Genomic DNA, 23,350 nt, shown 5'->3' on the forward strand with positions numbered 1-23,350 from the left:
TAATTGTGGTAATTGAGATAACTGGTGTGTTCTTCCAACCAATCTTCATTCTAGCTACTTGGGAAATCCCCAAAAATAAATAGATATTTTTGCAAGGTTTGTGTCTCATTTTGTGTCCCAGTAAAGAAAGCCTTTGGTGGGTGACTGTCAAGTTACAGATAAAAAAACATCTTTTGAAGATTCTTGATATTAGAGACTTATTGCCTTTTTCTTCTCTTTCTTTTAAGCAGGAGCTTTGCTCTTGCAGTATTTTACTAAGATTATTTCTCGACTGTGTTCTTGGAAAACTCTTGGACAGTTGAGATAAGAAAGAATCTGCTCCTTCTAAAGTTTAGTATGCATGTGTATATATGTATATGTGTGAGCAGAAAGTCTTCTATAATTATGTAGTTTTAGTCTTTAGTTCTAGGAGAGAAAAAACTTTCTTACCCTATGTAAATTTGTTTCTTAAAGAAAATACTGTGGAATTCTTACATGTCAGCTATTTATCATGGCATTTTGGTCAGTGATAGCCATGATTTTTCTTTCCTCAAACACTGGGAGCTGGCCCTTTCACGGAAGTGAGCCTTAACTCTCAGATGCCTCTAATATCTATATAAGGAAGGTGAAATTAAGCAAGCAAGCAGACAAAAACCCATTGCCTTAACAACTGGGTGAAGTGAATGTTGATGTGAAGAACTCACCATTCTTAATTTTCTTCTTTAGACTTGGCCTATTTCTGATGTTGCCTCCAGGAAAGACTGTGACCCAGCTGGCAGAGATGACACTTATTTCCAGGCCTGCTTTTCTTTTTATTTTTTTAAACAAATTTTATTTATTCATTTTATATCTTTTGGCTGCGCCGTGCAGCATGTGGGATCTTATTCCCTGACAAGGGATCGAATCCACGCCCCCTGCACTGGAAGCGCGGAGTCTTAACGACTGCACCACCAGGGATGTTCCAGACCTGCTTTTAAAATCATCCGATTTAGAGCTGAACTGACTAGTTATTCATTTGATAATATAATAGCTTAACTGCTTTTCCCCTCCTCTGTTCTTTTTACCTGTGTTTTATTTAACTCTCAGTAGTTACATTATTCTTTGCAACAAGATTTTATATACTCTTTCACCATAAACAAAAATATAAGGTGTTTTTCTCACAGCATTCTATAATTCATACTATTTTCAGTTCACCTTTGGGGAAAAACAGGATGAAGCATAGAAAGTTTTAGTAACTCCAAAAATCAAATGTCAAGTCAGCAGTGAGGCCAGGAAGACCTGTAATTTTTCTCCCAAGCCTTTCTTGCATTAAGGTAGAGTATCTGTTTCCCAGGGCTGGTTCATCTGAGGGATTTTGTCTGCTGATTTTGTTGCATCCAAATGTTGGAGTTCCTTGCACTCAGATTAAATTACAGCTCAATATGACTACATATGGTATTATTCTCAGGATGCTAAAGATCGTAAAGGTCTGCTCCGACTTTCAGGCTTCTGAGAGAAAGTGTTTTCTTGTTCAGGCCCAAAATGAAGGCCTAGTAATGGGCGGTTAATAGCCAGGATGATGGAGAGACTGATGTATCAGAAGATAGCAGAGCATAAATAGGTAATGAGGCTGTCTGACTTCCTGAATGGAGAGGAGAAAATCAGAGCTGAAGCCAGTGTTGGCCCAGCCCCTCCACTTCCATTTTGTTGGAGCAGGGGCCACTGGAGAGAGGGGTCCTCTGCCGCTAGGAATCACAGAGTCGAGGGCTTTCAGTGACGTCAGAACTGGAAACTCAGCAAGGCAAATTCACAGAATGCCTCTCACCTAAGAAAAGCCTTTTTTTTTTTTGGCAGTGTATGTGGCTTCACCTAGGGCTCCTGGCTGCTGAGATCTATATGACATAATCTCTGTCCTTGGGTAATACATCCCCAAACAGGCGCATGTCCACAACAGTGGAACACGTTTACATCAATTGTAAAAATTTTTGCTTCAAATAATAGCAAGAACCGGCATTTGAATTATAGAGCAAGTGTGACTAGAGAGGAATTCCATGGGAATTGGTTACTCATTAGACCGACATGGTTAGCTCTTTAAAAATTCCCGTGGGAGTTACAATCTATTGCTCCTTGTCCTTCCTTTTTTTTTCTAATAGTGTGTTGAGAGTCTGCTGTGTGCAAAATAGTGTGCTAAGGTGCTTATAGAGATGTTTCTTGGCCCTCACTTAATTTATCTGGGGAGGCCACCAGATGGAATCCCTTTTACCTCCTTTTTTGGCCTTCTCTTACTCTCCCTCTCTATTTTTTTTTAAACCTTTTTTTTCTTTTTTTACATCTTTATTGGGGTATAATTGCTTTACAATGGTATGTTAGTTTCTGCTTTATAACAAAGTGAATCAGTTATACATATACATATGCTCCCATATCTCTTCCCTCTTGCATCTCCCTCCCTCCCACCCTCCCTATCCCACCCCTCTAGGTGGTCACAAAGCACTGAGCTGATCTCCCTGTGCTATGCGGCTGCTTCCCACTAGCTATCTATTTTATGTTTGGTAGTATATATATGTCCATGCCACTCTCTCACTTTTCTCCCAGCTTACCCTGCCCCCTCCCCATATCCTCAAGTCCATGCTCTAGTAGGTCTGCATCTTTATTCCTGTCTTACTCCTAGGTTCTTCATGACATTTTTTTCCCTTAAATTCCATATATATGTGTTAGCATACGGTATTTTGTCTTTCTCTTTCTGACTTACTTCACTCTGTATGACAGACTCTAGGTCCGTCCACCTCATTACAAATAGCTCAATTTTGTTTCTTTTTATGGCTAGTAATATTCCATTGTATATATGTGCCACATCTTCTTTATCCATTCATCCGATGATGGACACTTAGGTTGTTTCCATCTCTAGGCTATTGTAAATAGAGCTGCAATGAACATTTTGGTACATGAGTCTTTTTGAATTATGGTTTTCTCAGGGTATATGCCCAGTAGTGGGATTGCTGGGTCATATGGTAGTTCTATTTTTAGTTTTTTAAGGAACCTCCATACTGTTCTCCATAGTGGTTGTACCAATTCACATTCCCACCAGCAGTGCAAGAGTGTTCCCTTTTCTCCACACCCTCTCCAGCATTTATTGTTTCTAGATTTTTTGATGATGGCCATTCTGACTGGTGTGAGAAGATAACTCATTGTAGTTTTGATTTGCATTTCTCTTATGATTAATGATGTTGAGCATTCTTTCATGTGTTTGTTGGCAGTTTGTATAGCTTCTTTGGAGAAATGTCTATTTAGGTCTTCTGCCCATTTTTGGATTGGGTTGTTTGTTTTTTGGATATTGAGCTGCATGAGCTGCTTGTAAATTTTGGAGACTAATCCTATGTCAGTTGCTTCATTGGCAAATATTTTCTCCCATTCTGAGGGTTGTCTTTTGGTCTTGTTTATGGTTTCCTTTGCTGTGCAAAAGCTTTGCAGTTTCATTAGGTCCCATTTGTTTATTTTTGTTTTTATTTCCATTTCTCTAGGAGGTGGGTCAAAAAGGATCTTGCTGTGTTTTATGTCATAGAGTGTTCTGCCTATGTTTTCCTCTAAGAGTTTGATAGTTTCTGGCCTTACATTTAGGTCTTTAACCCATTTTGAGCGTATTTTTGTGTATGGTGTTAGAGAGTGATCTAATCTCATACTTTTGCATGTACCTGTCCAGTTTTCCCAGCACCACTTATTGAAGAGGGTGTCCTTTCTCCACGGTACATTCCTGCCTCCTTTATCAAAGATAAGGTGACCATATGTGCGTGGGTTTATCTCTGGGCTTTCTATCCTGTTCCATTGATCTATCTTTCTGTTTTTGTGCCAGTACCATACTGTCTTGATTACTGTAGCTTTGTAGTATAGTCTGAAGTCAGGGAGCCTGATTCCTCCAGCTCTGTTTTTCTTTCTCAAGATTGCTTTGGCTATTCGGGGTCTTTTGTGTTTCCATACAAATTGTGAAATTTTTTGTTCTAGTTCTGTGAAAAATGCCAGTGGTAGTTTGATAGGGATTGCATTGAATGTGTAGATTGCTTTGGGTAGTAGAGTCATTTTCACAATGTTGATTCTTCCAATCCAAGATCATGGTCTATCTCTCCATCTATTTGTATCATCTTTAATTTCTTTCATCAGTGTCTTATAATTTTCTGCATACAGGTCTTTTGTCTCCTTAGGTAGGTTTATTCCTAGATATTTTATTCTTTTTGTTGCCATGGTAAATGAGTGTGTTTCCTTGATTTCACTTTCAGATTTTTCATCATTAGTGTATAGGAATGCAAGAGATTTCTGTGCAACAATTTTGTATCCTGCTACTTTACCAAATTCATTGATTAGCTCTAGTAGTTTTCTGATAGCATCTTTAGGATTCTCTATGTACAGTATCATGTCATCTGTAAACAGTGACAGCTTTACTTATTCTTTTCCGATTTGGATTCCTTTTATTTCCTTTTCTTCTCTGATTGCTGTGGCTAAAACTTCCAAAACTATGTTGAATAAGAGTGGTGACAGTGGGCAACCTTGTCTTGTTCCTGATCTTAGTGGAAATGCTTTCAGTTTTTCACCATTGAGGATGATGTTGGCTGTGGGTTTGTCATATATGGCCTTTATTATGTTGAGGAAAGTTCCCTCTATGCCTACTTTCTGCAGGGTTTTTATCATAAATGGGTGTTGAATTTTGTCGAAAGCTTTCTCTGCATCTATTGAGATGACCATATGGTTTTTCTCCTTCAATTTGTTAATATGGTGTATCACATTGATTGATTTGCATATATTGAAGAATCCTTGCATTCCTGGAATAAACCCCAGTTGTTCATGGTGTATGATCCTTTTAATGTGCTGTTGGATTCTGTTTGCTAGTATTTTGTTGAGGATTTTTGCATCTATGTTCATCAGTGATATTGGCCTGTAGTTTTCTTTCTTTGTGACATTCTTGTCTGGTTTTGGTATCAGAGTGATGGTGGCCTCGTAGAATGAGCTTGGGAGTGTTCCTCCCTCTGCTATATTTTGGAAGAGTTTGAGAAGGATAGGTGTTAGCTCTTCTCTAAATGTTTGATAGAATTCGCCTGTGAAGCCATCTGGTCCTGGGCTTTTGTTTGTTGGAAGATTTTTAATCACAGTTTCAATTTCAGTGCTTGTGATTGGTCTGTTCATATTTTCTATTTCTTCCTAATTCAGTCTTGGCAGCTTGTGCATTTCTAAGAATTTGTCCATTTCTTCCAGGTTTTCCATTTGATTGGCATAGAGCTGCTTGTAGTAATCTCTCATGATCTGTTGCATTTCTGCAGTGTCAGTTGTTACTTCTCCTTTTTCATTTCTAATTCTATTGATTTGAGTCTTCTCCCTTTTTTTCTTGATGAGTCTGCCTAATGGTTTATCAATTTTGTTTACCTTCTCAAAGAACCAGCTTTTAGTTTTATTGATATTTGCTATCTTTTCCTTCATTTCTTTTTCATTTATTTCTGATCTGATCCTTATGATTTCTTTCCTTCTGCTAACTTCGGGGTTTTTTTGTTCTTCTTTCTCTAATTGCTTTAGGTGCAAGATTAGGTTGTTTATTTGAGATGTTTCCTGTTTCTTAAGGTAGGATTGTATTGCTATAAACTTCCCTCTTAGAACTGCTTTTGCTGCATCCGATAGGTTTTGGGCCGTCGTGTCTCCATTGTCATTTGTTTCTAGGTATGTTTTGATTTCCTCTTTTATTTCTTCAGTGATCACTTCGTTATTAAGTAGTGTATTGTTTAGCCTCCATGTGTTTGAGTTTTTTACAGATCTTTTCCTGTAATTGATATCTAGTCTCATAGCGTTGTGGTCGGGAAAGATACTTGATACAATTTCAATTTTCTTAAATTTACCAAGGCTTTATTTGTGACCCAAGATATGATCTGTCCTGGAGAATGTTCCATGAGCACTTGAGAAAAATATGTATTCTGTTGTTTATGGATGGAATATCCTATTAATATCAATTAAGTCCATCTTGTTTAATGTATCATTCAAAGCTTGTGTTTCCTTATTTATTTTCATGTTGGATGATCTGTCCATTGGTGAAAGTGGGGTGTTAAAGTCCCCTACTATGAATGTGTTACTGTCGATTTCCCCTTTTATGGCTGTTAGTATTTGCCTCATGTATTGAGGTGCTCCTATGTTAGGTGCATAAATATTTACAATTGTTTTATTTTCCTCTTGGATTGATCCCTTGATCATTATGTAGTGTCCTTCTTTGTCTCTTCTAATAGTCTTTATTTTAAAGTCTATTTTGTCTGATATGAGAATTGCTACTCCAACTTTCTTTTGGTTTCCATTTGCGTGGAATATCTTTTTCCATCCCCTCACTTTCAGTCTGTATGTTTCTCTAGGTCTGACGTGGGTCTCTTGTAGACAGCATATATATGGGTCTTGTTTTTGTATCCATTCAGCCAGTTTGTGTCTTTTGGTGGGAGCATTTAATCCATTTACATTTAAGGTAATTATTGATATGTATGTTCCTATTCCCATTTTCTTAATTGTTTTGTGTTTGTCATTATAGGTCTTTTCCTTCTCTTGCGTTTCTTGCCTAGAGAAGATCCTTTAGCATTTGTTGTAAAGCTGGTTTGGTGGTGCTGTTTTTTTTAACTTTTAAGACTTTTATTATTTTGGTTGAAATGAACAACAAAATTCAGGCAGTAAATTGTCAAAAGAACATATTTTACTTGCAAGAAATATAGGGGGATTCAATAAGTAGATCATCAGTTTCAAAGCTAAACATATTTTGTCGTAAATTGTGAAGATAAGGGAAAGGAGCTATTGTTTATTGAACATCTATCATCTCAAAGCCTTTTACATCCATTTCTTATTGTTTCCAGGTTAAAGAGTACATTTCTTTCATGGTTTTATACTAGTGGTTCTGAACCCTTGGCCACCCCTCAGAATCACGCGTAGCTCTTTAAAAAATATTGATGCCCAGGATCCATCCCAGACTAAAAGAATTAGAATCTCTGAGTTTGGGGCCCAGTCAGTGGTATTTTTAAAAAAGCTTCCTGAGCAAGGCTAATATGCAATCAGGATTGAGAACCACTGGTTTGGAAGTTCTATGGCATTTGGGGTTCCAGCCTGTTCTCCCACAATAGATGCCTCACATCTTCTGTCTCAGGAATATAGCATTTCCTACAATCCCTGAGTGTGTTGAGTTTCTCATTTTTGTGCCTTTGTAGGGTCTTTTACCAGGAGTGCTTTCCCCTGCATTCTTGGTCTGAGGAGCACCTCCCCAACTCTCTGTAATCCTGTAGTCAGACGGCTGCTGTTATACCTTGTACATATATCTATTATTGGACTTTCAAATATTTTGTAATAATTTGTGTAGCAGCTCCCCTTTTTGACTGTGAGTTTCCTGGGTGTAGGGGCCATGTCTGACTGTTCTGGGTATCCCCAGAGCCCGGTGTATTTCCTGAGGTATGGTCAGTGCTCCATAAAGGTTGAATGGATTGTAACTTATCCTTTAGTTTTCACAATAAAGCTACAGAGTGTGTATTATTATTTTTGGTCTTTTAGAGACAAGGACTTTCAGTTCAGAGACATTAAACAATTTGCCATAGTTTGTTCCATTAATAAATGGAAGACCCAGAATTCAAACCCAGTTCTGCCTGGCTTTAAAGGCTATGCTTTTTTGTTTTCTTTCATTTTGTTTAAAAATGTCCTGTTGCTGGACACTGTTTGGTTCTTGCAATACTAAGTATAGAAGGTTGGATTTTAAGAGCCTTTTTGTTAAAGGTAATATGTAAATTAAATTCAATATATGATACAGATTATAACAACTATGGACATGATTGAGTTGACCACATGAAAAGAGGGAGGCATTTAACATAGAGTCATAGATATACAATTATGAATAGAAAACACTAATGCTCTTACATATGTATTGTGCTAATTTATGTATTAGGTAGATCTATTTGGTAGAATCCTCTGTTAAAAAAGGCCATTGTTATACAATTCTGCTTCAGTAAGTTCCATATCGTAAGTAATAGACAGGGGAAAACAATATTGTTGATGTGGCTACAGGAAATTCTAGAATGAGGAATCTTAATAGGTTGTAGTATCAGTCTGTTTGAACTGTTTTGTCAGAAGTCCACATAAGGCAATGGAGTAATTACAGTCAGGTTATGGTGATTCTTCAGTTGCCTTGTCTGATGTAGAAGACCAGGGAAAATAGTTAAAAGTAATTATTGGTATTTTGTTTTTTACTGAGCTCAAAGTATTCGATACCAGGAATTACACTTGTAGTTTTTAAAAAACTAAATAGAAGCAATCAAATGGCAAAGAAGAATTTAGGATGCAGAATAGCTAAATATTCTGTTACATACATTGAAGACTTCGTCTTAATTATGTAAATTATTTTCAGAATTATCCTGTTGTATAATATTGTTTGGTAATACTCCCACGCCACTGATATTCATTGATTCATTATTCAGGTTGGGCTTAATTAAAAACCCAAAACTACCTGTCTTTCTCCTTGTGTCAAAGTTCTGATTCTACCATGACAGTTTTAGTGTCATCTTTGCTTTAAAAAAAGGTTGTAAGGACTTCCCTGGCCGTCCAGTGGTTAAGACTTCGCCTTCCAATGCAGGGTGCGGGTTCGATACCTGGTCGGGGAGCTAAGATCCCACATGCCTGGCAGCCAAAAGAAAAAGCCAAAAACGTAAAACAGAAGCAACATTGTAACAAATTCAATGAAGACTTTAAAAATGGTCCACATCAACAACAACAAAATCTTTAAAAAAAAAAAAGGTTGTAAGTAAGACAAGCTTGAAAAATTCATTTATATCTGCTCTTTGTAATATGTAGGGTTGCTCTAGTTCATGGCTCTAGGAGATGTGAGGAGAAAAAGACAGGTTGTCAAGAAGCAAAATGCATAAGGAGCTTGAGGGTTATATTAACTTCACATTTAAATTTCAACTATTGCCCATGGATAATAAACAGGCCTCAATCTGGGGATTGTATCAGGTTCTTCTGGTCCTAAAATTCTATGATTCATTTTTGAAATTTAAATTATCCTTATGTAATTATATTGATTTATTAAGTTTTCTTGCCATCTCGATAGTTATTTTACATTTTTGCCTTTTTCTCCCTCAATCTTTTTTCACAGCTATGATCAAAATCAGCCTCACTGCTTAAAACACACACACTTTACCATACCTGTTTAATTTTTTCCCTTAAAAAATGGATTTCCATGTGTATTGTAAAGTATAATGCTTAATTTCTAAGGTTGTGCTTTGTGTCAGGTGTGATAATGTTATTGACTTTTCTGATGAAGTCAGAGTTCCAAAGATTGTTTTTCATGGTTTGATTTTCTTCTAAATGCTCTAGAAGTGCTCTTTAGAACCCAGTAAAACCTGCAAGCACCTCCAAACTGCAGAATGATAGCAAAGATGAAGCATGATGGAAGAGGCCTGCCAGGAGGTGAAATGCTGCCCTACTACCAAACAGGGTGATTTGGAAATGACATTTACCCACATGCCTCAGTTTCCTTATTTGTAAAATAAGGATGTGTATTATATGACCTCTAGGTTATTCTAGGGTAACAAAGCATTTGGTTAATAGATTTTAAAATCACAAGTCATTCTTATATAGTAATTTGAAAAAATGCATTTGTGCAAAATAATTTTCAAATGTCTCTAAGAGCCATTACTACCTTTTAATCTTCTTAATAATCTTCTTAATAAAAATAATCTTCTTAATAAATATTAGATATCTAATAAATAGTAACTAATATTAGTTAATAAATATTAGAATTTGGGGGGTCAATATATGTTAGGCACTCCCCCACCAAAGTAAAGAGGAAAATCCTGATTAGACTAGTTCTCTCTTCTTAAACATTTTCTTTTCTTTTGAGCTAAGAAGGTAAGGTCTAAGATTAAGGTGTTGAATAATAAGCTGGATTGTTAATTACATGAGTTCAGTGTAATTCTACTTAATTTATAATTTCTCCAAGATAACCTAAAGAAGTAAATATGTTTCTTCTCTTCAGCCTACTTGTTAAGTCAGACATTTGGGGATGGCAGGTGCCTGAATGGTAGATGACCATCCAGAATGCAAGGAAACCAAGCTAACATGTATTTTCGTGATTACTACTGCAAATTTGTTTTGGCTGGGAAGTCCTATGTTTGGAGTTTGATCCTTTTGCCTTCATGAGTGTCAGTTCTACTGGTGCAGGTGCCTTGGTTTTAACCCAGCCACGGAGGAAAATGACATTGAACACTGATGCAATCAACTCGTTATTGGAGTTGCTTTTCTAAATGTTCAGGGACATTGCCAGTGATGCTGTATTAGTTTCCCATTGCTGCTGTAACACGTTATACCACAAACTTAATGTCATAAAACAACTAAAATGAATTTTCTTACAGTTCTAGAGATCAGAAGCCTGAATTAGGTCTTAAAAGGCTAAAATGAAGGTGTTCTCAGGGCTGTGCTCCTTTTGGGGGCTTTAGGGGAAAATTGTTCCTTGTTTCTTCCAGTTTCTGGGGGCTGCCAACATTCCTTGGCATGTGGCCTTTTCCTAACCTCATTTTAATCTCTACTTCCATCATCACATCTCCTTCTCTGACTCTGATCCTTATAAGACTCTGGTGACTACATTGGGTCCACCTGGATAATCCAGTATACTCTCCCCATCTCAGGGTCCCTAACTTTATCACATCTGCAAAGTCCCTTTTGCTGTGTGAGGTAACATGTTCACAAGTTCCAGAGATTAGAGTGTGGTCATCTTTGGGGCTGTCAGTCTGTCTGCCATAGATCCCTTCTAATCATCCAGATGTCATCTCCTCAGAGAGGCCTCCATACCACCTAGAACCCTGTCTACCCTGGTTACCTGTTTACCCTGTTTTATTAAATCTGAGAACAATGTATTTATATTCTAAGTTTATTTTTTATCTAATTGTTCATTTTCTGTCATTTTATTTGTCACTTTCTATCTCCTTCCCCTAGAAGATAAGCCCCACTAGAGCGGAAACATGATCAGTCTTCTTCATCTTGCCCCCCAAATCAGAAGAGTTCCCAGCACTTGGTAGACTCTCAGAAGATGTTTGTTGAATGAATCAATCTGTATACAGTCTAAGGAAGCCTTCCTTACATTAAAACAATATTAATATAATCCCGTTCCTATTACTATCAATAATGCAAACATTTTTCACTAACGGCAGTTAAACATGCTGTCAATAGATTTTCTGTTGAATTTACATAATGGGTTTCTCCTTGGGAAATGGATGAGATCAATAAAGTAAAATACCAGATGTAAACTGAAGCTGCAGGAAAAAGAAAATATAAGAATTAGACAGAATTAATGCAAACAGTAAATATCTTGCTGAAAAAGAATAGTAATGTTATTTTGATCCAGGCTGTAATCATGATGCCGTGATGAATAACATGTGTCCTCTGGCATGTTCACAATAAATGCTGAGAAAGAATGGAGGAGAGAGAGGTTCTTTTTAATTGAGACAGAGCTTTCCTCAGGCTGTTCCCAAACATGGTTGTTAGCACTTCAGGAAACTCAAAGAGCTTTTAGAGAAAAGAAATTATCCATTGAGGTGGCATTAAGAACAACTTGATGGAAGGATGGCATTTCTGTAAGCAGGTAATTTATAGCTGTGTAATTGTTGTTCATGTGTGCATCCAGGTGATTGATCAAACAAACCCTCAAATGAGTCAGTTAGTCAGGAAATACTTATTGAATACCTGATGCTGGTCAGTACTGAGGCCCTCATATCAAAATGAACCGTATTGAGGAAGAGGAGAGAAGGAAGCTAAAAGGGTTTGGGAAGACTTCCTAGGAGAGGAAAGTTTGGATTGAATTGTGTCCCCTCCAGAATTTATATATTGAAGCCCTAATGCCAATGGGACTGTATTTGGTGACAGGGTCTTTAAAGAGGTAATTAGATTAAATGAAGTTGTAAGGGTGGATGCTAATCCAATATGACTGATATCCTTAGGGGAGAGAGAGAGAGAGACACCTGGGGTACACATGCATAGAGAGGAAACCATGTGGCCATCTGCAAGCCAAGGAGAGAGGCCTCAGGAGAAACCAAATCTGCCAACACCTTGAGCTTGGACTTCCAGCCTCCCGAACTGTGAGAAAGCAAATTTCTGTTGTTTACGTCATCCGGTCTGTGGTACTTTCTTATGGTAGCCCGGGTAGACTAATACAAAAAGGAACTTGATCTAAGTCTTGAAGGATGAATAGGGCCATTTCTGGGAAATGGCCATGGTGAAGATCACTACCCCAGGGTCTGGTTTGGAAAAGCGCAAGTGATGAATGAAAGCTATAGAAAGAGTTGGAATGCACATAGTTTGTGGAATTAAAGAGTAGAAGAGAGAACTGGGTGTGAATGGGATATGGGTGGGTCCTTGGGAACTTGTGTGCTGTTATGTCTGGGGTGGGGGGAGGTGATTGTGGAGGATCTTGATATGCAGAGAGAGAAAGTTTGTATTTGATGTAGTAGGAAATATAGGACTTACATTTGGGGTTTTGGTAAGGGGTCAGTTTTAGGAAAATCAGGGAGGATATGAACTGTGGCAGATATGAAATGAAGAGTAAAGTGTGGATCCAAGAACCATCATAAAAAGAAAAAAGAAGCCAGAATTTGGTGATAACCTGGGTGTTAATTGGGAAGAGTGAGGAGTTAGGGTTGGATGTTTAATGAGGCTAAGAAGTATCCAGATAGTTCTTCATTCTTGCGGTTTCACGAGGATTGGAATGTGTTAGCAACTGAGGTGTGGCATTCTCCCACTCCCACTTATTTCAAAGATTTTTAAATGGAAAGGTTATCCTTTGTTTCCAGAAAGTTTTATGATTATTAAGCACTCTCCTTTCTCCTGATACCATAGGTTAATGAGCGTGAAAATCCTAGGTATGATTGAGGTGCCCTTTGTGCCCCACAGAATCCTAGAATTTCCCTTCCTAAGATGCGCTGGTTCTCAGGGAGCAGCACGACCATCTGCCTCACTTGCTACATAAATACAGTTGCTCAGATGGTTTATATCTCTAAAATAGTGTATGTTTGCTTTTCTCACTGCAGGAATTATACATGTTTATTGTAGAAATATTGGATACTATAGACAAATATGAACCAAAAAATCAAATAATTTATAGTTCTACTGCTCAGGTATAGCTACTGTTAATATGGGAAGTCAAAATAAATAGTTCTGCTTCCTTCCTCCTTTCTTTTCAGTTATTACATGTGGTTATTCAATACGCTAATATTAATGTTATTGGTAACACTGTATGTTTTTTAGAGTCCCTTGTGATTTTCTCTGGGAGTCCCTAGATTGGCATAGGAAACAGTGATTTTTTTCCCAATAAACTTTTGATGGGTGATGTTTGCAGTAGATGGGCAGAGGCTCAGTTTTTCTCTTAGGAAATTGTGGAAACCTCTATGAAATTACATTTGGTAAATTAGAACTGAACTATTACTTCGAAAGTATGTATTTGAGATAGGATGAAAAGGGTTTTTTAGAAGTTTAGATGTCCTCCTTGTAAATAGATCACATTCATCATCTTAATTTACTCTTGTATTGAACATATTTTTCCCTATTTCTTTTTTAATGTACAAAGCTTAATTTTAAAGGAGTCAGTCATCTAAAACAGAATGAAATGTAGTTCAGTCTTCTTGGAAATGAAATGTTTAACCACTTGAGATAAAGCAGAAAGGGAGGGTACTTGCCCTCCTTGATTAAGTGGTACTTTACTTTAGATTAGTGAATAGCTTCTAAGAAGGTGCAAATTTTACTCTGTTTTTATTTAATTTCTATGTTGAACTGTTTTTCTAATTTATTATAAAACTTTCAAATGATCATGAGAAGTGCTTATCATTTGATCTCTATGGCTGAATAATAAATACCTTTTATCTTTCTGATATTGCAGTTGACTCACGTTGACCAGGCAAGCTTCCTGCTGGGTGCCTTTGGAACATCGTTTATTCTTGATGTCCTGCTAAATCAGTAAGTTTTTCTTGAGCTGCACTCACTGTTTTCAGATACACATCGAATCCAGTTTCTTATCCTGCTGTAAAAATTTTTTTCTTAGTATATTTTACTTTGTTTTCTAATATCAGTTAAATACTATATTTAAAACTATTGTATCTATTGACTGTAAGTTATAAAGTCTGGTAAATAACAGAAAATGGGTATCCGCTTGAAATTGAACAACTGTAACAGCTTTAAGAATGTAAAACTGAGGGAAAGATTTACTCCAATATTTTGCATAAAGATATAGATGACCTAAGTTCCTATGAATGACAATAAATTATGAAAATAATACTTTGAGTATTAAAACATCTTTCTTAAGAACAGCAGAAAAGGTAAGTTACCCTTTTTGCTCAGTGAGTCGGGGGACTGGTTGCATGATAGTGTGATTCCAAATGATGCCATTAGATGCTTTGATTTGGGAGTTGAGTTTTGTAAGGTTTAAGGTACTGGAATTATTCTGTAAATACTATATAATTTTGGAAATTGTCATTACCTAGATTTTTAGGTTTGGGATAGTAGAATTTTAAGTTTGGGAGTGGCTTTTGATAAATCACTGGATTTAATCTCTTCCCTCTGGGTTAGTGTCTAAGAAGTCTTACAGGACATTTAGTTGTCTATTCACTTTTTAAAAAAAGCATTAGTATCCCACTTCTTATCCTGGGCAAGCAGGAAGAGACCAGGGCTCTGTCAGCCAGTGTTTCTGAGCTGAGCAGCACTGGACCACAGCTTTGCTGAAATCAGCTATGCAACAACTTAGGAAGAAAGTTTGAGGCCAGGAGGACAGTATGGTAGACCGAGAGTGAGAACTAGAGCCCAGTTTGTCTACAGTGGGGAATCAGCCAGGTGGAAGACTCTGAGTTAATAAAAAAAAGGATGCAAGAGGCAGTTCTTAGAGCTGTACTATCTGGGTAGGTAGCCACTAGCCTCTTGCGGCTGTTTAAATTAAAACTAAATAATTAAAATAAAATAAAAAATTCTGTTTCTTAGTTGCATGAACCACATTTCAAATGCTCAGTAGCCATGTGTAGTTAGTGGTTACCTTATAGGACAAGGCAGAACATTTCCAACATTGCAGAAAGTTCTGTTGCACAGTGCTGGTTTAGAGATTTCCTTTGAGGAAAGGGCACATGTGCACTATTAAGATTATTGAGCGAGGTCAATCAGTATTCAGGAGAATTCACTTCTTCCTTTTAGATTTTAGTCTATGTTTAATAGATTAATTTAATAATTAATTTTACTAGTATCCTAATTTTTCTGGAATTTATTTACAAAGTTGTCATCATACCGTAGTTATTGTTTTAGCGTTTAAGTTATATATGTTTATTTTTTAATTAAGCTGCCTTGTAGGTAGGTACATTTTGTACGTAGTGCTTCCCTCTCCGCACATTTTTGTTTCACAAACAATTTAAATACTGAAAAGCATGTGTTAGATGGCAGTCTGTTATTTGGGTGATCTAACAATGGGAGTGTTTTGTTCTTTGATCATGCACATTTAAAAAATGTAACATAAGTTGTATTTCTACAATACTCATTAAAATAGTTTCTTTCTTATTTTTAAAATTTATGGCTTAGAACATAAATATTAGATGTTTTATACCACACTGTATTTTACCCTAATTTCATAGGGTGTGAATAAGATTGTGTTAATATGATCTGTATCTTATATTCCTGCTTGATGTAAATACCCTAAAATTTACATGTTTGTATGACTCATTTCAGTTTTTCAGCAATTTTAATGTCATAAAGTTTTAAAAAACTCATTATGAAGGAATGCATGCTCCTTTGAAAAATAATGAAAGAGTAGAAAAACAATCTCATATAATTCTACCACTTAGACACTGATTGCCCTGTTTTAAGTTGTAACCCTCTCTGTGCTCACTTTCCCATACACCCTACTACCTATTCTCCCTTGCTTAATTTTTAAAATATTATCACAATTTAATATAAAGGTTGACTCATGAAATTGCCATTTTTGCAGGTCAAAAATTTGATGACCATCATTGTCATATGGTCAACTAATTCTCTATATTTTAATTTTTAATTTATTAAAAAATTTTTAAAATTTATTATTTTTTTATCTTTTTCCTCCATCTAGAATTTAAGTTCATTGAGGGCTGAGATGTTTTTTCATTTATTGTTGTATCCTTAGCCCAGAATAGGCACTAAATTCTAGGTTGGGAAGTCATATTGACTTAGAAACTAAAGGCTGGAATAGGCCAGGAGACAGAGGAGATGATAAATGAGGGTGGAGGCTGTCAACTGGGGAAGAGTGAAGCAGCAAAAAAGAAAGAGGGCAAATGTTTGGGGCTGGCTTCTAAAAAAGCTGAGTGTACACATCTAGGTATGATTTGGAAAGTCAGGTTCCTAGGTCTCTATTTCAATGACTCCTTTCCATTCCTTCAAATCATGGTTCTGCTAGATACCCGCTGCCTTGTTTTCTGGTTTCTGACATTTGTAATGCCTTGACTTTCAGTACCCCAAAGAAGAAAGGATATTTATTCATTCTGCCCAAGCCATCTCACTTCCTCTGGAGGAATCCAAGCACTATAGTTTTCTGTTCCTGAAGGGGAGACACATATGGCCATACTTATCAGAGCATGAAGCTTAGAATACTAAGGGTGAAGCAAAATTTCTTTCTAGATACTGGCAAGAACCTCCCTTCTTCTTATTGCAGTACAAAGAAGCTCCATTCTTCTTATTGCAGTACAAAGGATAAAATAACAGCATAAACAGAGATTTCCTGGGCTGAGAAATATGCAAAGTTTTTTGTTTTTGTTTTTTGGCCTGGGATCTATATTAAACATAGATGTCAGGTATCTATTTTCTTTATGCTTTATGGTCTAGGATGATTTGATACAAAGGTTTTTTTTCTTATTTTTATGGAGAATGTTTTTATTTCATGGTTTCACTTTATATATTGTCTAGTGGTTATATTGGTTAAGGAGCAGAAAGATGAAAAATCGATGATGCTCTTTAAGTTTTCCTTCCTTCTTTCCTCCCTCCCTCCCTCGCTCCTTCCCTCCCTCCCTCTGTTCCTTCCTTCCTTTCTTTTTTTTCCTCACTCATATGCTTACTAACATTTATTTAATGTAGTTTGTTGATTGTTTTTTTTTACTTTTTCTTCTTAAAACGATTTTTTTTATTGGGGTATAGCTGATTTACAATATTATAGTCGCTTCAGGTGTACAACATAGTGATTCAAAACTATACTCCATTTAATGTTATTATAAAATAATGACTACACTCCTTGTGCTGTACAGTATATCCTTGTAGATTATTAATTTTATACATAGTCATCTTTACCTCTTAATCCTCTACCCCTGTGTTGCCCCTCCCCGCTTCTTCCCTAGCCCCACTGGAAACCACTAGTTTGTTCTGTATATCTGTGAGTCTGTTTCTGTTTTGACATATTGATTCATTTATTTTATTTTCTGGTTCCACATATAAATGACAACATAAAGTATTCGTCTTTGTCTGACTTATTTCACTAAGCATAATACCCTCTAGGTCCATCCATGTCGTGGAAAATGCAAAATTTCATCCTTTGTATCTGGTAGGTTGGTTATGTTTCCCAGTGTTAGAGAAGTGGCCTTTTGTAGGAGATATCTTATACGTTCCAGCAGGTCTGCTCACCAGAGCTATGTACTCTAGGGGTTCCCCCTATGTGGGCTGTGTGGGTCCTTCTGTTGTGGTGGGTGGACTACTGTGGACGTGCTGGTCGGCATAGCTGGCTCCCTGTTCAGCTGGTTGTCAGGCCCTGCCTTGTGTGGAGGCTGCTGGCCACTGGTTGGTAGGGCTGCGTAACGACAAGGCTGGCTGTGGAACCCCAGCGAGTCCCAGGGCTAGTGCTGGCTCACTGGTGGGTGGAGCTGGATCCTGGGGACTCTGACTGAAGGGCCCTGGGGGTCCCAAAGCTAGTGGGTGGGGCTAGATCCCAGGGCCACTGGCTGAGGTGCCCAAGGTGTCCCAAATCTGGAGTTGACCTGTTGCTGGGCAGGGTCTAGTCCTGGGGTCTCTGGCTGCAGGGTCCAGGGTATCCCGAAGTTGTGTCTCCCTGCTGAAGAATGGGGTCAGATCCTGGGGCAACTGGCTGAGGGCCCCGAGGTGTCTCAGGGTTGGGGCTGGCCTGCTGGTGAGAGGACTGGGCCCTGCCATGGCAGGCTGCAGGGCTACAGTTGTTTGGGGACAGACGTCCACCTGCTGGTGGGTGAGGCTGGTACCAAGGCTAGAACTGGCTGGCTGATGGGCAGGGCTATAGCCCAGGGGGTTCTGGGATTGGTGCCTGTGCACTGCAGGTGGAGCAGGCTCCCCATGTCTCTAGCTGAAGGACCCTGGGGGGTCCCAGATCTAGTGTTTGCACCCTGGTGTGTGGGGCCACGTCCTGGAATCTCTGATGGATAGGGCTGTATCCAGGATTGGCTATGGGCTCAGCAGGTGTTCAGGCAGCTGGCCTGCTGGTGGTTGTTCTGTGTCCCCTCCCAGCTAGTCGCTTGGCTTGAGATGTCTCAGTACTGGTGCCTGCAGGCTGGTGAGTGGGGACGGGGCTGGTTCTTGGAGATAATAAGCTAGAGGGAGGGTTCCAGAATGGTGCCCGCCAGCACCAGTGTTTCCATGGTAGAACGAGCTCCCCAAAATGGCTGCCGCCCATGTCTCGGTCTCCAGTTTCCTCCTGCCTCTCTGGAACACTTTCCATTATCAGCAGGTGGGTCTGCCACAGGTTCCTTTCAAATGACTACTTCTGCCCTGAGTCCTAGAGTATGTGAGATTTTGTGTGTACCCTTTAAGAGTGGAGTCTCTATTTCCCACAGCCCTCTGGCTCCCCCAAAAGTAATCCCTGCTGGCCTTTAAAGCCAAACATTCTGGGGGCTCATTTTCCTGGCACTGGACCCTTGGGCTGGGGAGCACAATGTAGGGGTCCAACCCCCCACCCCTTGGGAAGAATCCCTGCAGTTATAGCTATTCTCCCGTTTGTGGCTCACCCACCCATTGGTATGGGTCTGGACTCTTTCGCAATTTTGCCCCTCCTGTCTCGCTGTGGTTCCTTCTTTCTATCTTCAGCTGTAGAAGGTCTTTTCTGATAGGCTCTGGTCTTTCACATTGGTAGTTTCTTGTATATAAATTTATTTTCATTTTTTGGCTGCATTGGGTCTTTGTTGCTAGGTGTGGGCTTTCTCTAGTTGTGGCAAGTGGGAGCTACTCTTCATTGCAGTGCGCAGGCTTCTCATTGCAGTGGTTTCTCTTTGTTGTGGAGCATGGGCTCTAGGCGTGCACGCTTCAGTAGTTGTGGCATGCAGGCTCAGTAGTTGTGGCTTGTGGGCTCTAGAGCACAGGCTCCGTAGTTGTGGCACACGGGCTTAGTTGCTCCGCAGCTTGTGGGATCTTCCCGGATGAGGGCACGAACACATGTCCCCTGCATTGGCAGGTGGATTCTTAAACACTGCACCACCAGGGAAGCCCAGTTTCTTGTAAACAGTTGTCATATTGGTGTGAGAGACCCTGAGAGAAGGTGAGCGCGGGGTCTTCCTACTCCACCATCTCGGGAACTCTTTAACCTAAGCTTTTTTCCTTATGAAGCAATTTATAGGGCTATGGAACAGGTACAGTTTTTTGTCTTGTTTGAAACTGGAGACAAATTAAGTAAGTCCTTGTGTAGCTGGATTCCAGTTGCAGGATGGATCCAATAATACATATTTTTAGATTGGAAGGAAGGAAAAGTATCATTATATAATATTCCTTCTGAATGTTTAGTAAACAAGGTTATCTGTAACCAAATTATATACTAATTCAACCTTTAGGTTGTAACTTGTACAGGAGGCAGATAAAGACTATGGGATGATTAAAAATGAAAAGCACAGCCAGTTCCTGTGTTATTAAGACTATGAAGCGTGGGAAGCAGTTCTCAACTCCTTCAAGGGGTCACACAGGTGTGAAATTTCACTGTTTAGGACAGATGTGTTAATAAAACCAATCATATGGCCTGGCCTGGTCAAACTAGTCCTGTGGCCACATTGGATCTTTCTAGAGGCCAAGAACTGGTGTTATACTTTATTGTGAAAGATTCCTCAGAAGGAAAAGGCTCAAGAGGGCAGACAGCAGGAGCGAGAAGAACTACAATCCTGCAGCCTGTGGAACGAAAACCACATTCACAGAAAGATAGACAAAACGAAAAGACAACAGACTGTGTACCAGATGAAGGAACAAGATAAAACCGAAGAAAAACAACTAAATGAAGTGGAGATAGGCAATCTGCCAGAAAAAGAATTCAGAATAATGATAGTGAAGATAATCAAGGACCTTGGAAAAAGAATGGAGGCAAAGATCGAGAAGATGCAAGAAATGTTTAACAAAGACCTAGAAGAATTAAAGAACAAACACCAAGAAGAATTAAAGAACAAACAAACAGAGATGAACAATACAATAAGTGAAATGAAAAATACACTAGAAGGAATCAATAGCAGAATAACTGAGACAGAAGAATGGATAAGTGACCTGGAAGACAGAATGGTGGAATTCACTGCCATGGAACAGAATTAAAAAAAAAAAGGAAATGAAGACAGTCTAAGAGACCTCTCGGACAACATTAAATGAAACAACATTTGCATTATAGGGGTCCCAGAGGAGAATAGAGAGAGAAAGGACCAGAGAAAATCTTTGAAGAGATTATAGTTGAAAACTTCCCTAAAATGGGAAAGGAAATAGCCACCCAAGTCCAGAAAGTGCAGAGTCCCAGGCAGGATAAACCCAAGGAGAAACACGCCGAGACACATAGTAATCAAATTGACAAAAAGTAAAGACTAAGAAAAATTATTAAAAACAACAAGGGAAAAATGACAAATAACATACAAGGGAACTCCCATAAGGTTAACAGCAGAAATTCTACAAGCCAGAGATAGTGGCACGATATATTTAAGGTGATGAAAGGGAAGAACCTACAGCCAAGATTACTCTACCCAGCAAGGGTCTCATTCAGATTCATTGGAGAAATCAAAAGCTTTACAGACAAGCAAAAGCTAAAAGAATTTAGCACCACCAAACTAGCTCTATGACAAATGCTAAGGGAACTACTCTAAGTGGGAAACACAGAGAAGAAAAGGATCTACAAAAACAAACCCAAAACAATTGAGAAAATGGTCATAGGAACATACATATAGATAATTACCTTAAACGTGAATGGATTAAATGCTCCAACAAAAAGACACAGGCTCTCTGAATGGATACAAAAACAAGACCCATATATATGCTGTCTACAAAAGACCCACTTCAGACGTAGGAACACATACAGACTGAAAGTGAGGGGATGGAAAAAGATATTCCATGCAAATGGAAATCAAAAGAAAGCTGGAGTAGCCATACTCGTATCAGGTAAAATAGACTTTAAAATAAAGAATGTTACAAGAGACAAGGAAGCACACTACATAATGATCAAGGGATCAATCCAAGAAGAAGGTATAACAATTATAAATATATATGCACCCAACATAGGAGCACCTCAACACATAAGACAAATGCTAAGAGCCATAATAGAGGAAATCGACAGTAACACAATAATAGTGGGGCACTTTAACACCTCACTTACACCAATGGACAGATCATCCAAACAGAAAATTAATAAGTAAACACAAGCTTTAAGTGACACAGTGGACCAAGTAGATTTAATTGATATTTATAGGACATTCCATCCGAAAACAGCAGATTACACTTTCTTCTCAAGTGCACATGGAACATTCTCTGGAATAGATCACATCTTGGGTCACAAATCAAGCCTTGGTAAATTTAAGAAAACTGAAATCATATCAAGCATATTTTCCGACCACAACGCTATGAGATTAGGAATCAATTACAGGGAAAAAACCGTAAAAAACCACAAACACATGGAGGCTAATTAATACGTTACTAAATAACCAAGAGATCACTGAAGAAATCAAAGAGGAAGTCAAAAAACACCTAGAGACAAATGACAACAAAGATATGATGATCCAAGACCTATGGGATGCAGCAAAAGCAGTTCTAAAAGGGAAGTTTATAGCAATACAAGCCTACCTGAAGAAACAAGAAAAATCTCAAAAAACGATCTAACCTTACACCTAAAGGAAATAGAGAAACAAGAACAAACAAAACCCAAAGTTAGTAGAAGGAAAGAAATCATAAAGATCAGAGCAGAAATAAATGAAATAGAAACCAAGAAAACAATAGCAAAGATCAATAAAACTAAAAGCTGGTTCTTTGAGAAGATAAACAAAATTGATAAACCATTAGCCAGACTCATCAAGAAAAAGAGGGAGAGGACTTAAATCAATAAAATTAGAAATGAAAAAGAAGTTACAACAGACACCGCAAAGTACAAAGCATCCTAAGAGATTACTATAAGCAACTCTATGCCAATAAAATGGACAACCTGGAAGAAATGGCAAATTCTTAGAAAAGTATAACCTTCCAAGACTGAACCAGGAAGAAGTAGAAAATATGAACAGACTGATCACAAGTAATGAAAGTGAAACTGTGATTAAAAATCTTCCAACAGGGCTTCCCTGGTGGCGCAGTGGTTGAGAATCTGCCTGCTAATGCAGGGGACACGGGTTTGAGCCCTGGTCTGGGAGGATCCCACATGCCATGGAGGAACTAGGCTCGTGAGCCACAACTACTGAGCCTGCGCATCTGTAGCCTGTGCTCCACAACAAGAGAGTCCGCGATAGTGAGAGGCCCGTGCCCCGCGATGAAGAGTGGCCGCCGCTCGCCACAACTAGAGAAAGCCCTCACACAGAAACGAAGACCCAACACAGCAAAAATAAATTAATTAATTAATAAACTCCAACCCCCAACATCTTCTTAAAAAAAAAAAAATAATCTTCCAACAAACAGAAGTCCAGGACCAGGTGGTTTCACAGGCGAGAAGAGCTAACACCTGTCCTTCTCAAACTTTCAAAAAATTGCAGAGGAAGGAACACTCCTAAACTTATTCTATGAGGCCACCATCACCCTGATACCAAAACCAGACAAAGATACTACAAAAAAAAAGAAAATTACAGGCCAATATCACTGATGAATATAGATGCAAAAACCCTCAACAAAATACTACCAAACAGATTCCAGCAACACATTAAAAGGATCATACACCATGATCAAGTGGGATTTATCCCAGTGATGCAAGGATTCTTCAATATATGCAAGTCAATCAATGTGATACACCATATTAACAAATTGAAGAACAAAAACTATATGATCATCTCAATAGATGCAGAAAAAGCTTTTGACAAAATTCAACACCATTTATGATAAAAACTCTCCAGAAAGTGGGCATAGGGGGAACCTACCTCAACATAATAAAGGCCATATATGACAGACCCACAGCAAACATCATTCTCAATGGTGAAAAACTGAAAGTATT

General features: G+C 38.4%; 1 protein-coding gene across 4 annotated transcripts in view; it reads left to right on the plus strand.

The window, feature by feature from the left end:
- Positions 1–23,350, plus strand: part of ADAM22 (ADAM metallopeptidase domain 22) — a 245,454-nt gene that overhangs the window by 24,130 nt on the left and 197,974 nt on the right. For all 4 annotated transcript variants that reach the window (XM_089917606.1, XM_089917605.1, XM_022585104.3 and 1 more), the window contains exon 3: positions 13,862–13,938. In XM_089917606.1, the coding sequence (XP_089773732.1) occupies positions 13,862–13,938 (77 nt within the window). The remainder of the gene's footprint in view (positions 1–13,861; positions 13,939–23,350) is intronic.

The sequence above is a fragment of the Delphinapterus leucas genome, chromosome 9 (genome assembly GCF_059928025.1).
Source record: "Delphinapterus leucas isolate spDelLeu-1000000601 "Yukka" chromosome 9, BTC_Dleu_Yukka2, whole genome shotgun sequence".
Taxonomy (NCBI): domain Eukaryota; kingdom Metazoa; phylum Chordata; class Mammalia; order Artiodactyla; family Monodontidae; genus Delphinapterus; species Delphinapterus leucas.